This window comes from Oryza sativa, chromosome 6, assembly GCF_034140825.1.
Source record: "Oryza sativa Japonica Group chromosome 6, ASM3414082v1".
Taxonomy (NCBI): Eukaryota; Viridiplantae; Streptophyta; class Magnoliopsida; order Poales; family Poaceae; genus Oryza; species Oryza sativa.
The window spans coordinates 10,544,110-10,558,541 of NC_089040.1; the positions used below are offsets into that span (position 1 = coordinate 10,544,110).

General features: G+C 39.2%; 2 protein-coding genes across 2 annotated transcripts; both read left to right on the forward strand.

The window, feature by feature from the left end:
• Positions 1-5,117: 5,117 nt before the first annotated feature.
• LOC9270755 (protein NOI4) lies at positions 5,118-7,791 on the forward strand. The gene is made up of 3 exons (XM_015788423.3): positions 5,118-5,261; positions 7,149-7,340; positions 7,476-7,791. The coding sequence occupies exons 1-3, from the start codon at positions 5,256-5,258 to the stop codon at positions 7,518-7,520; spliced, it is 243 nt and encodes an 80-aa protein (XP_015643909.1). The 5' UTR covers positions 5,118-5,255; the 3' UTR covers positions 7,521-7,791.
• A 914-nt stretch (positions 7,792-8,705) lies between these two features.
• On the forward strand, positions 8,706-11,005 carry LOC4340777 (putative disease resistance RPP13-like protein 3). The gene is given in 3 exon segments (XM_015788421.3): positions 8,706-8,903; positions 10,094-10,830; positions 10,833-11,005. Coding segments are annotated over 3 exon segments (891 nt in total). The 5' UTR covers positions 8,706-8,784; the 3' UTR covers positions 10,868-11,005.
• The last annotated feature ends 3,427 nt before the right edge of the window (positions 11,006-14,432 follow it).

Sequence of the window (14,432 nt, forward strand, 5' to 3'; positions counted from 1 at the left end):
TGTGGCTGTCTATCCAGATTGTCAAGATTTTGGTCATGTGATATATGATATCTCTATAATGCATGCATGCCTTTTTAATGAATAGTTCAATTTCTTACTTTTGCAGGCCAATTTGTTGTTTGTGAGTGGTCAATCTAAAATTAAATCTAAGATAACTTTGATAGGATGGATGAGTAGATTTTTTTTTAACTAAAATGTGAAATTGATGTCAAATTTGCATGATAAGTTGCCGTTCCAACGAATAGCACTAGTAAAACACAATATTTCGTGAATGCATGATGTTTGAAAATGATGAAGGTAAAGATTAAGTTGACGCACGTAAAACAAGAAAGTCATTAGTGTATAATTAATTAAGTTTTAATTATTATAAATTTGATAAATGGATATATATGATATTTTAAAGTAAGTTCTATAATATAAAGTTTTTGCACGGAATGTACATATAGTAGTTTTGATAAGTGCTAATGATAACCGAGCTAAACTCTATAATCCTAATCATAGAACAGTTCGTTTAGTGTGCATGAGTAGAGTAGGAACTCATGTGCTATTCAGCCAGTTTAGTCCTACCACGTTCGTTTGGAGAACAAAGGAGTGAGTTTGTTTCGTTTTCCGCGCGTACGCTTCCCGAGTTATTGAACGGTGCGTTTTTTGCAAAAATTTTCTATAGGAAAATTACTTTAAAAAATCATATTAATCTATTTTTGAAGTTTAAAATAGTTAATACTCAATTAATCATGCGCTAATAGCTCACATCGTTTTACGTATCTTCCCAATCTTCTCCTCACTCACAAATAAAAAACCAAAACATGAAGTTAGTATACCTCAACTAATTAGGTTCCTGATAGTGAAACCCATCCATCCAGATTTAAGTTTTAAAATTAGCACGGGTGCTTGTATTTACGAGTAGTTATTCTACCAACCAAGTTGTAGACTTGATACAGTCGAGTTCTAGACTTCGCATATCTTAAGATATGTCGGATTAGTCTTCGAAAGTACTTATAGAGGTAGGGTGTCTTAGACATATATCCGTCTAGTCTTTGAAAATGTTTATAGGGATGGAGTGCGTATATGTGTACATTCATAAGAGTGATAGTACGCGTGTTTATATCAGCTGCGACTGTACTATATTTTAAAAAAACTAATGCATCCTCATCTAACGAACTAAACCTACCAGAGAGGGGAGGAGGAATGGTAGGAACACTAAAAACCGAAAACTTTTAGTGGAATTAAAAGTTACCTTCGAAGCTGATGGAGATCGGTCTGACCGGCTTGATTGCCCTAGTTTGACCGCGCCTTGTTGCCAATCTAACCGGTGTAGATCGAGGTCTGACCGCCCTTCGCGCCATCGACGCTTGTTGCCGCCATATAACTGCCGGTGTGACCGAGCAGTTGCCTCTGGTCTGATCGCTGGTGATCTGTCGGTGTGATCGCTGCATCTGAGCAAAACACAAATTAAAAGATGTCTTGAAAGTTCGTAGATTGAATTTTATTGCTTATATTCGTGTTACAAAGTACAACAACAACACTTCTCTCACAGAATTCGACTAAACTCGAAACCTTAACTTTTCTCTAAATTAAACTCTCCCAAAATCGATATAAGGATATCTCAACTCCCTCTCTATTTATACCCAAGACAAGCAGCCTAAAGTCACGAATCTAATTTGTACAAGAAGTTCTAATTCACTAGAAAACCTTCCCGTACAAGAAACAAACTTATCTCATCATAATTCGAATTTCAATCCTCCCAAATTTAGACTCCTTCCAAGTTTGACTCCGCTTTTCATACGCACACAATCTCCCATTGAAACGGTCAATTAGGCCTAAGGGGGGGGTGAATGGGCTAATTTAAAAACTTAAGTAAATGCAGAAGCATGGTTTTTCAGAAATTCTGAAAATGCTTTACGAAAATTCTGAAAATCACATAATATGCACAAGTGAAAGTAAATTCTAGATCTAGCTACATACAACAATGAAATACAAGCACAAACAACAACTAGACTTATAACGGTACAAACAAGCAAAGCTAGAGGAGGGAGAGAGGTATATCACCGAGGTTGTTGCAATAAGAGTTGTTCCTGAAGTTTGAATCCTTAAGGGGATTATACTTTCCGTTGAGGAGCTCACAACGAGCCGGGTCTTTGCTAACCCTTTTCTCAAGGGGTTGCCCAAAGCACTCCTCCTTCCACTAGTGGTATCTAGGGGTGAAAACGATCGGAATCGTTAGCATCTCTTCGGAAACGATGCTCGATCGGCCGGTTAGTCCTCACATATACTCAAACGAAAATGTTAGTCCTCTCTAATCATATTGTTATTAATCACTAAAATCATTAGGGGCCTAGATGCACTTTCACCCATTTTATGCGACAAAGAATCATCATAAAACAATGTGCATTGTTCTTTAGACTAAGCATCCCGTACGATATTCTGATTGTCCAGACATCATCTTCTCCCAAGTTGACTCTCGATCCATCACCGACAACGCTCTCCTGAGGCATCAAGACACACTTACACAGGAATCAAAACAAGAAACCATATCCGAGCACAAGTTTTTTCCTAACTTGACTCGACATTAGCAAACAACAATATTACACACATATAGAAATAATCTAGAAGTCATAATTATGAGATAAACATGAGTATCCAAATAAACAACTCAAAACCGACCCTAATCAGGATCCAGCCAGTCTGCCCGCACATACCACACCGGTCTGACCGGCCTTACCGGTACAGTCTGATCGACTTCACACAAAAAAAACACTTCACCAATAATCACCAAATACTAAATTAATTATCTATCATGCCAATTATTCATCACAAATTAATAATAAAAGCACACTTTGATTTCACACAATTAGTTAACTGACAGTCATATCGATATATAGCCAAATATCGGCAATAATTGTACAAGCTCCCTACATCTATTCTCTTAGGTTCTCCTAGATCGATCACACTGGTCTACTCCTTCCATCCCATAAAATACAAACGTTATCCCAAATGTGAGACACCATAATACTGCAAATCTGGAGAGGCGTGATTAATAATTTCTCATCAGCCATAGGGGTAATAATAATCCAAGGCTGTGTTTAGTTCCACGTAAAAATTGAAAGTTTAAAGAAATTGGAACGATGTGACGAAAAAGTTGGAAGTTTGTTTGTGTAAAAAAGTTCAATGTGACGAAAAAGTTAAATGTTTGAAGAAAAAAGTTTGACTAAACAGGGCCAAGTCATGGTGATGGTAAGTCAGCCCCTAAGCTTTCACTTTGACCTATTCTACTCTCACACTGACGTTGACATTGTATCACAGGGCACCACCCATTCCCTCTCCTTAATTTTTGTTTGACTATAGTAACCATATCAATCAAATAGGTGTGAAAGCTAACCTAGATTATTTCTGATCACACTGATCACATTCTCACTAGCTATTCTACACTTTCTACCTTCACATAGGACGACAAGTGTACCAACCTACTGATAAATTTTCAAGCCTCATTTTTCTTATAAGTTATGGCCAAAATTAAAATTTTAAAAATTAGTTTTAAATTATTTTGATGTTGTTTCATCACCTTTTTCTAGCTTTAGCTAAAATGATATAATGATAGAGAAAAATAAAAGTCATAACCTAAAAATAATTTTTAGCTCGTTTTTTATAGCTTATTAGCAGCAGACTATTCAACTCGACCCTCCGTGTTTTCTCATATAAGCCCATACCATGGCTACGTTTGAAACTACAACTCTACAAGTTCTCATATTTTATTTTCTTATTTTTCACAAGTACGTTTTTGAAACTGTAAAACGACGTGTGTTTCTAAAATTTTCTATAGAAAAATTACTTTAAAACATCATATAAATTTATTTTAATTTTTTTAACTAATACTACCTCTGTCCTAGAAAGACTGCAGTTTTGCACTATTCATATCCAACGTTTGACCGTCCGTTTTATTTGAAAGTTTTTTATAATTAGTATTTTTATTGATATTAAATGATAAATTATGAATAATATTTTATGTGTGACTATTTTTTAATTTTTTTAATAAATTTTCAAACAAGACGGACGTGGTTAGTATTTTTATTGTTATTAGATGATAAATTATGAATAATACTTTATGTGTGACTATTTTTTTTAAATTTGTTTTATAAATTTTCAAATAAGACAGACAGACAAACGTTGGACACCAAAATTCATAACTACAGTCAAAATGGGACGGAGGTAGTAATTAATTAACCTTTTTTAAGAAGAAATGAGAAGTTCGAACACAACCCGCACACCCAAACCAAGGGGGTGTTTAGATTGAGGGGTGTAAAGTTTTGGCGTGTCACATCGGATATTATATATGATGTTGTATAGGGTGTTCGGACACTAATAAAAAAAATCGACTTATTAAGCCTAATTAATCCGTCATTAGCATATGTTTACTGTAGCACAACATTATCAAATCATGTAGCAATTAGGCTTAAAAGATTCGTCTCGCAAATTAGTAACAATCTATATAATTAGCTATTTTTTAGCCTATATTTAATATATTATACAGATGTCCAAACGTTCGACACGACGGGATCTAAAATTTTCGGGTGGGCTCATCGAAAGCAAACAAAACGAACCCCCGCACACGAACGGTCACACGCTGATCTTTTCTCCAAACCCAAAAAAGAAAAGAAAATCAGAAAAAGTCCCGCCACTACCTCTACTACTGCCGGCCCTACCCCCACAGATTCCAGGCGCCAGCTAAGCACACACCGACGTGCACCCCTCCCCTCCCGCATGCGTTTCCACTCTGTCTCCGCTCCACACCCGAGCCCGGTCAAACCCAACCCCGCCGCGCCGTCACTCCGCACCCGACTCACTGGCCCCCACCACCGACCACCGCCGCTGCCCTGTGGGCCCCGCCCCCACCCGCCGACGCGTGGGCCCCCACACGCCGCCGGCCGCGGCGGGTCACATGCGCGTCGTCCAAACTCCGAGGCGCGCACGAAAAAGAGAGAGACAAAAAAAAAAGAAAAGAGAAATTCTTTTTAGGCGCTCTAGGTATAAAAATCTACTCCTACTCATCAACTACTTTTCCACTTCGATTCCTCTCCCCTTCCCCCTCCTCTTCCTCCCTCTCCTCTCCTCTCCTCTCCGCCGCTGCCGCTGCTGCTGCGTGCTCCTCTCATCCCCGTCTCTTCCCCCTCCGCGCGCGCCGCCCACTCGCTGGGAGGAGGAGGAAGAGGAGACCTTCCCCGGAATTCGTGCTCGCCGGATCGGGCTCGCCGCAATCCATGTCGGTGAGTGGTGCTGTTGATGTGTTTCTTTTTTCTACTGATTTTAGAGTTGGTGATTGGTTGCGCTGTCTAGATCGAGCTGACCCGCCTGCGTGTTGGATTGTATTGATTAGAGGAAGGGAGGCTGATTAGCACGAGGTGTGGGGAAAAATTAGTTGTAAAAAAAAAATTGGAGGGGTTAATAGATGGGCGTTTGTTAAGTGACGTAAGGCGAAAGTGATGTTATGCTGTTCTGGGTTAGTAAGGTTCTTGGCAATCAGTTTTGGTCAAATCTTACTGGTTCATAGGTGTTTTGGTCGAATTTCAGCTTCAGATGAAGTTTGTCCCTCGTTTCCAGGATTGTTGGCGGTCAGTTCTTCATCGTTAGGCTTTTAATTGGTTGAACAGGAAATTGGGGTCATGATAGAATGCGAAGTTTCTGAAAACATAAGTAGAGAACAAAAGTAGGAGAATTTTGTCAATTAGGTACGATGGAAGGTCACCGTCAGCTTGTTCAACTACTGTTAGGTTCAAACTTTGATCGTGCTTGAGATTTCTTTGCTAAAATAAGGGGATATGTGGCAAAGGGAGAATAAACCATGATATGATTTTTGTTACTGACTATAGTGGCTGTAAATGAGAACTTGTGGAATCACAGAAAGTTCCAAAAAACAATGCAGAAATTGTATCCTTTTTTGTGCTTTGCCTAGTCCATTTTCTGACTTCTGAGATGAGGTCCCCGCATCACATAGAACTGCAATTGCAATTCAATGCATTCATGCAACAAACAGACAGACTACTGTCCTATAACATGAGTTATGACTTACGAGTAGCCTTGCATATTGTACATGCATAAGCCAAAGCTGCTTGTTTATTGTAAACCAGATGCTCTGTACCATAAAAACCATAATCCATTAAGTTTTCTTGTTTACTTTGTTGAACATTATACTAGATACCTATGGTGTTGACTGTTACATAACATTCTGTTCACCATTTGGCAATTTTCCCCCCTTAGTGACATTCATTCTTTTGAGATTTCAGTCATGCCTTCCACATGACAAAATGTTCCATTCAACTATGATGTTTGGAATTGGGAAACGGTACACATACTTAATGTTTCTTTTACTAATTCTGATTGAAAGAATGCAACACATCTTTTAATCCACATGTACATACATCAATCAATGCTTTGGAGAGAGTGCATCATGGATCAATCATATTGATGGTTTATTAGTAAACATTTCACAGCAATTATTTGTGCACATGGCCCTCATACAATTTTTGTTGGGCATTCAACCCTTGTTTTGAGGTGTTAAATAAATTATTTTTTATTATGTTGTCAAATTGCCTGACCTTTGTATTGGTGGTTGGGCATCTAGCTGTGCACTGTCAATAACTCCTGGCGGTGCTCCTCTTTTTCCTGGCTGTTGAACTTCCAATCTGACCATTCATTATGTTCATATCTTGTACACATGTGGTGAGATGTCAATTGCTGTCCATTGTATGTTACTATATTTTACTTAGCATTGTTCAACTGTAATAGACAGTGATATATCATACATGTCAAATGAAACCAACACAGACAAAGCATATGCTGTGTTGTCATCTTCTTATTTCTTGTACTGTTCTGTTCTGTCTTGAAGGTTAGCTGTGTTAGTCATGGCCCACTATGGATTCTCAAAAGGCATCCTTTATGTTCATTAGTTTCATCTTTTTCTATTTTCCAATTTTATTAGATGGCTATACTCGACTTTGTTCACACATAATCTCTAATTATCAATCGTCTGGTCATGCTTGGCAGGCCTCAATCAAATGCCAGCCCACCCACGGGAAATGGGCCAGGATTGAGGCCTGCTGAACAAGGTGTAGAGGTAGATACACCCTTTAATGTGGATCATGGTTCCTTTCTAGGAGGAAGCAGGTCGTCCCTTGCCCAAGTTTGGTGAATGGGATGTCAACGACCCAGCGTCCGCTGATGGATTCACAGTGATATTCAACAAAGCCAGAGATGAGAAAAAGGGTGGGAATGGGCAAGATACTGATTCACCCTGCAAAGAAACTAGGACTGAGAGGGTGGAATCATATGCCCCCAAGACAAACTCGGTATGTCTATTACATTACTCACGCTTATTATAATATCAGAATTTCAATTTCTCCCTGATTAATATAACGATATTCCTTTTCTCTTGAACTACATAACTAGCTAGATGTCATTAATCTCATTGTTTTCATGTGCAGAAGAAATGGTTTTGCTGCGTGACATCCAGTCCTACACAATCTTGATGAAAACGAGTTCCATGGGTTGCAAAATTACTATCCTTTAATTTTGCTATATACATACTATCCATAAGACCTTTTAGAGATGCCCAGACTCTACTGCGGTGCTAGATTGGGCATCTCTTAAAACTTTGAGGTGTGTGTATGTATGTGTGAGGGTTATCAGATGCACATTCGGATAAATGAACTTCTGATTGTAATTCTAGCCTTCCGTCCTGTGACATTCTGTGATGTAGTCGTTATTCAGTGATATAATGAATCTCACCTATTGATATAACTGCACACTGTTTCTCTTGCTTTCCGAGGAAACAAACACTGTTTTACCAAAGTTGGCTGTGCTCCAAAAGAGGATTAAATTCCATATGATTCTCATATTGCAATTGCAATTTTGATTCTCTCACCTACTAATATGCGATTTTGGAATTTTCCTCACGTGCCAAATTTGCATATTGCAATTTTGATAAAGGATACAAGCACAGTATAGCTCAATCTCCTTGGCGATGGAAGTTTTCTTAATATTGTAGGCACCACATTTCTAGCTGATAATGCAACTATCGTGGAGATCATAAAGAGGAGGAATTTTGTGGAAGAAGGACCTGGAGGTTGGGAGTCTTCGGCCTCTACTCAGTCAAATACAAGAAAATATTCCTCAAAACTTAATGCATGTGATGTAGATTCAAAAAGAGGTGAATCAACTAGCTGATAAGTTAGCAAAGGATGTGAGATCGCGACAGCTAAATCCTTCAGGTTTATGATTGTCAAAATATCTTGAGTCTTGCTCATCCTAGAAACCTTTGTTATGTTAGAGATTTGAAGAACCATTTCAGAGCAACGAATTGTATTACAACTTTACAAGTCATGTGCTCTGTTTCTGAAATGGAAATAAAACTGATGAGTTCTAAAAAAAAAAAGATCCATACATTCATGCCTGTACACGGACAGCAAATCTACATGTCAGAGTGGATATCGCCAAATTGGTTTCAGAATTTCATCATTGTGCTCATGCCCAATATTTTTTAATTTTCGGTGAGGAACAGATGAGCATCTTTCGTGCTAGCTGCAGACTCGGGTGCACTAGGAATTTCACTGGTTTATTTCACACGATTTATTTCAGTTCCACTGAAATTTGTTTGGAATTCATTTGGTTCGAGAAGAGGCGTGAGATACGAGACTTTGGGAGAGGGAAAGGGCAGTTCAATACCTGATACTTTTGCTCACTTGGAGCTTGACCGGAGAGAGGGGAGGGAGAGTAGTGAGGGGGGAGCAGTCGATGGCGGCGGAGACGGTGGTGAGCATGGCGATGTCGGTGCTGGGCAGCGCCGTCGGGAAGGCCGCCTCCGCCGCCGCCGACGAGGCCACCCTCCTGCTCGGCATCCAGAAGGAGATCTGGTATGTGTGCGCACGCTTCTGTAACTCCATACCACATCGGTGACTCTCCATGGCCCCTCCGCGGCGGCGTGTCGGCGACCTCGGCTTCCATGGCCGCCGCCGCCGCCGCCTCACAGCCCTTTTTGGTCTTTTGGTGATTCCAACGGATTCAGGATCAAAAATGAAACAATCCGGAGAGCCTATTCACGCTTCGCATTTCACTACCCCAAACTTGTGGATTGTGACCATGCAAACCAAAATTCCTTCAGTTTCATACTTTCATATGCTCAAATTTCCGTTGTTTTCATAGAAACAAGGTTATTTATCCCACTTACATCTTGCAAAAACCAAAGTACAGTTACTCTTATCGATTTTCATCTATACACATGCTAGACGAATGCATTGTAGTCCAATTCAAATTTCTGATATATTAGTTACTAACCAAGATGCTCCCATGCCATGAGCGCAAGTTCCATTGACAAGGAAAAACACTTTTTTATGATTTGAGCAAGTTCCACGCTGGCGTCCTCGTTGGCACACCACGTAAGCTAAAGTGGCAAAAAAAAAAGAATTTTTCTCTCTACAGTGAGTCAGTGACAAAAACTTAAGTGCAAAATTAAAATGGGTATTTGGATAATCGCCAAATCTAAAAGTGGCAAATAGTTAAATTCCCCTTTTATATTTCTCTCTTCAGTGGCAAAAACTTAAGTGCAAAACTATAATGGGTATTTGGATAATCGCCAAATCTAACAGTGGCAAAAAGTTAAATTCCCCTTTTATATTAGTCCTTGAGGAGCTACGGCAATGTTTGCTAGCACCGGACAAGATCATCCAATAAAAACTTAGAGATTATACATAACAGTGTCACTGTTACTAGCAAAATTTTCCATCCTATTGCATGGTTAGTACATTTTTTTTTGTGAGAAATATATGGTCAATGCCATTTGCAATATACCTCCAGGCTCTAGTCAATATAAGACTACATACATATGCGATCTACATTTTGTACTAGGTCTCTACCAAAAGAAGGGGTTTGTACCCTTCTGTTCTCTTAAATTAATGAGACGATTTGTAGGATCTTTCTTTTTCAAGGGATTGTGGGAGTTCTGACTCTCATGGCTAACGAGGCGCTCTGAATACTAGTAGTTTATTTCCATCCATCTATTTATTTATTTTAATAAATTTTATTGCTTTTGAATTTATATTTGTAGGTACATCAAGGACGAGCTGAAAACTATTCAGGCATTCTTAAGAGCTGCTGAAGTAACAAAGAAGAAAGATGACTTGCTAAAGGTATGGGCAGAGCAAGTACGAGATCTGTCATATAACATTGAAGATTGCCTAGACGAATTCAAGGTTCATGTTGAGAGCCAAAGCTTGGCAAAGCAACTAATGAAGCTTGGTGAACGCCATCGAATTGCTGTACAGATTCGCAACTTAAAATCAAGAATTGAAGAAGTGAGCAACAGGAATACACGCTACAGCTTAATCAAGCCCATTTCCTCTATAACCACAGAGGATGAGAGGGATTCCTACCTAGAAGATGCTCGCAATCAATCAGGTAGCAACACTGACGAGTCAGAACTTGTGGGCTTTGCCAAGACTAAAGATGAGTTGCTTAAACTGATAGATGTCAATACTAATGACGGTCCAGCTAAAGTGATATGTGTGGTTGGTATGGGTGGATTAGGCAAGACTACCCTTGCAAGGAAGGCATATGAAAACAAGGAACACATGAAGAACTTCTCGTGTTGTGCTTGGATCACTGTGTCTCAGTCATTTGACAGGAAAGAAATTCTGAAACAAATGATCAGGCAACTTCTGGGTGCTGATTCATTAGACAAACTCTTGAAAGAATTTAGTGAGAAGTTGCTCGTGCAAGTCCAGCATCTCGCTGATCACTTGGTTGAAGGGCTAAAGGAGAAAAGGTACTTTGTTGTCCTTGATGACCTATGGACCATAGATGCATGGAATTGGATTCATGATATTGCTTTTCCGAAGATTAACAACAGAGGTAGTCGCATAATAATAAAAACGCGAGATGCTGGCTTAGCTGGAAGGTGTACCTCTGAATCACTTATTTACCACCTTGAACCGTTACATATAGATGATGCTATACACTTGCTACTAGCAAAGACAAACATAAGACTTGAAGACATGGAAAATGATGAGGACTTGGGCAGCATAGTTACAAAATTGGTAAAAAGGTGTGGTTATTTACCGCTGGCTATACTCACAATAGGAGGCATTCTTGCTACTAAGAAGATAATGGAGTGGGGAAAATTTTACAGAGAACTTCCTTCAGAGCTTGAGAGCAATCCAAGCCTAGAAGCCATGAGGAGGATGGTGACCCTAAGCTACAATCACTTACCATCTCATCTTAAACCATGCTTTCTTTACCTAAGTATTTTCCCTGAAGATTTTGAAATTCAAAGAGGGCGCCTGGTAGATAGATGGATAGCAGAGGGTTTTGTCAGAGCCACAGATGGGGTGAACATTGAGGATGTTGGAAATAGTCACTTTAATGAGCTTATCAACAGAAGTCTGATTCAGCCCTCAAAAGTTAGTACAGATGGAGTTGTTAAGAGATGTCGAATCCATGATATCATGCGTGATATCATAGTTTCAATTTCTAGAGAGGAAAATTTTGTGCTGTTGACTAGGGAGAAGATCACTGTTGTAGCGGAGGAGAGCATCCGCCATCTAGCATTTCATGGGAGCAAATGCTCAAAGATATGCTTGGAGTGGAACCATCTGCGCTCAGTAACTTTGTTTGGCGACAGACCTGTGGGGCGAACACCTGCACTTTGTTCACCACAATTTAGGATGCTGAGAGTGTTGGATCTGGAAGATGCAAAATTCAAATTCACACAAAATGATATCAGGAATATAGGGTTGTTGCGCCACATGAAATATTTGAATTTTGCAAGAGCCTCAACTATTTATACACTTCCAAGGTCCATAGGAAAATTGCAGTGCTTGCAAATTTTGAACATGAGGGAGGCAAATATCTCAGCACTAACAACTGAGGTGACTAAACTCCAGAATCTCCGTAGCCTCCGATGCAGCAGGAGGTCTGGTTCTGGTTACTTTAGCATAATAGATAATCCCAAGGAATGCTTGATGATCACCATGTGCTTACCGATGGTTTTCTTAACTTCAATAAATTTCAGTGACCGTGTGAAGTTAATTCCTGAGATATGCATGTCATGTTCTACCCGTTGGTCTGATACAAAGGGTGTGAGGGTGCCAAGAGGAATTGACAACCTAAAAGAGTTACAGATTCTAGAAGTCGTGGACATCAACAGAACTAGTAGGAAGGCGATTGAAGAGCTGGGGGAGCTAATTCAGTTAAGAAAATTAAGCGTGACAACAAAAGGCGCCACAAATAAGAAGTATCAGATATTTTGTGCAGCGATTGAGAAGCTCTCTTCTCTGCAATCTCTCCGTGTGGATGCTGAGGGATTCTCAGATACTGGAACACTTGAGTGGCTCAATTCGATTGCATGTCCTCCTCCATTCTTGAAGAGACTCAAGTTGAATGGATCTCTTGCAGATACACCAAACTGGTTTGGGAACCTTAAGCAGCTGGTGAAGATGTGCTTATCCAGATGTGGGCTAAAAGATGGTAAAACTATGGAGATACTTGGGGCACTGCCCAACCTTATGGTTCTTCGTCTTTATCGCAACGCATATGCTGACGAGAAAATGACATTCAGAAGGGGAACATTCCCAAATCTCAGGTGTCTTGATATTTACTTGCTGAAGCAACTTAGAGAGATAAGATTTGAGGAGGGCACCTCGCCAACGATGGAAAGTATAGAAATTTATGGTTGCAGGTTGGAATCAGGGATTATTGGTATCAAGCACCTTCCAAGACTTAAGATTATTTCGCTTGAATATGATGGTAAAGTCGCGAAGCTTGATGTGCTGCAAGAGGAAGTGAATACACACCCCAATCATACTGAATTGCAAATGGCAGAGGATCGAAGTCATCATGACCTAGGAGGTATATAAGGATCTAATATAGTATGTGAGCAATGAAAATCGCATATTGAGCTTGCCATTGACAGATCATGGTCCTGACCAGGCCTTGCATCTGATGGCGATGATGCCCATGACAATCCAGCGTTGCGCTATCAAACATCATGTTGACAACAAAGAGTTCAGTCTTGCACTTGAGAACCTACCCAGTTATTATGTAACGACACGTTTATATGCATTGAGATGAAAAATAGACTTAAATAACCATATAATGCAAGACCCAAAGAGAAGAGAAATACAATATAGACTTATTTTCCAGCCATTTGAACACAGCCCACAATGAGGGATGAAAAATATACTTATTCTGTGGAGAAGTACGATGGGCTATCGTGCCTTTGGGTCGGCCCGAGTCGTATTAGCCGTGCCTGGGCCGTGTGTGCAGCATGTTGGTCGGGCCGTGCCGGCCCGACTAACCTTGGCCCAGGTACGATTGGGCTTGGGCCGTGCCATGCCGGGCAGCCCATTTGGCTAACTATACTACACTATATGGTACTCCCTCCGTTTCATATTATAAATCATTTGTCTTTTTTCATAGTCAAACTTATTTAAATTTGATCAAGTTTATAACAAAATATAGTAATATTTTCAACACAAAACAAATATTGTATCAAAATATATTCAATGTTAAATCTAATGAAACTAATTTGGTGTCGTGAATGTTGCTAATTTTTTCTATAAATTTGGTTAAACATAAATAATTTTAACTATAAAAAAGTCAAATGACTTGTAATATAAAATGGAAGGAGTAGTAGCTACTCGTCTGTTAAAAAAAAAGTTTCCTCCTAACATAAGAGCAAATTGGCTCGACACAATTCACCTGCTATTTATCTGTCTTTCGCCTTGTAAGGTAGTGGTGCGGGACTGCAGGTGCAGCATGCGTACACAATTGATCTGTTTTTACTTCTTGCAATGAGATAAGATGGAGAACGTTGTGTCAGTCACTACATCTTAAACTGCCTGATGCTCATCCAAAATGAGAAAGATGTTCCAAATTACACATTGTGCATTCCGATATGAATGATTTCTCACTCTATATATACTCTAGATGTTCAGATTTTTACTAAGAATTGAGTTGGTTAGTTGAATGGAGATATTTTTCTAGTTCGGTGCTTTAGATATGTTTTGCTTTTGCCTAATGACTATTTTTTTTGTTTTATTAATCTATGCTATACTACTTACGGTTATAGATGAATATAGTTCTTGTTTATTATAGCTCTTCTGAAAAGTGCAGTGTACAACTAGTTGTGTTATTGTTAACTGATAAAACATAGAAATGTTGATTTAATGAGCTACATTGATCTCTTCTTCGTTGATATGAGAAGCTTGGTTTGAGTTGTTTTTATATTCTAATAAATATTTGTTACTGGAATCGCTCCATTTTCGTATTTGAAAATATTTGATTATGTTTTTTATGTGGGGTTTCTGATTCCAATTAAAAAAATGAAAATAAAAATGGTATGATGGTTTCCGTTCGTTTTCGAGCCGTTTCATCCCTAATTGCACATG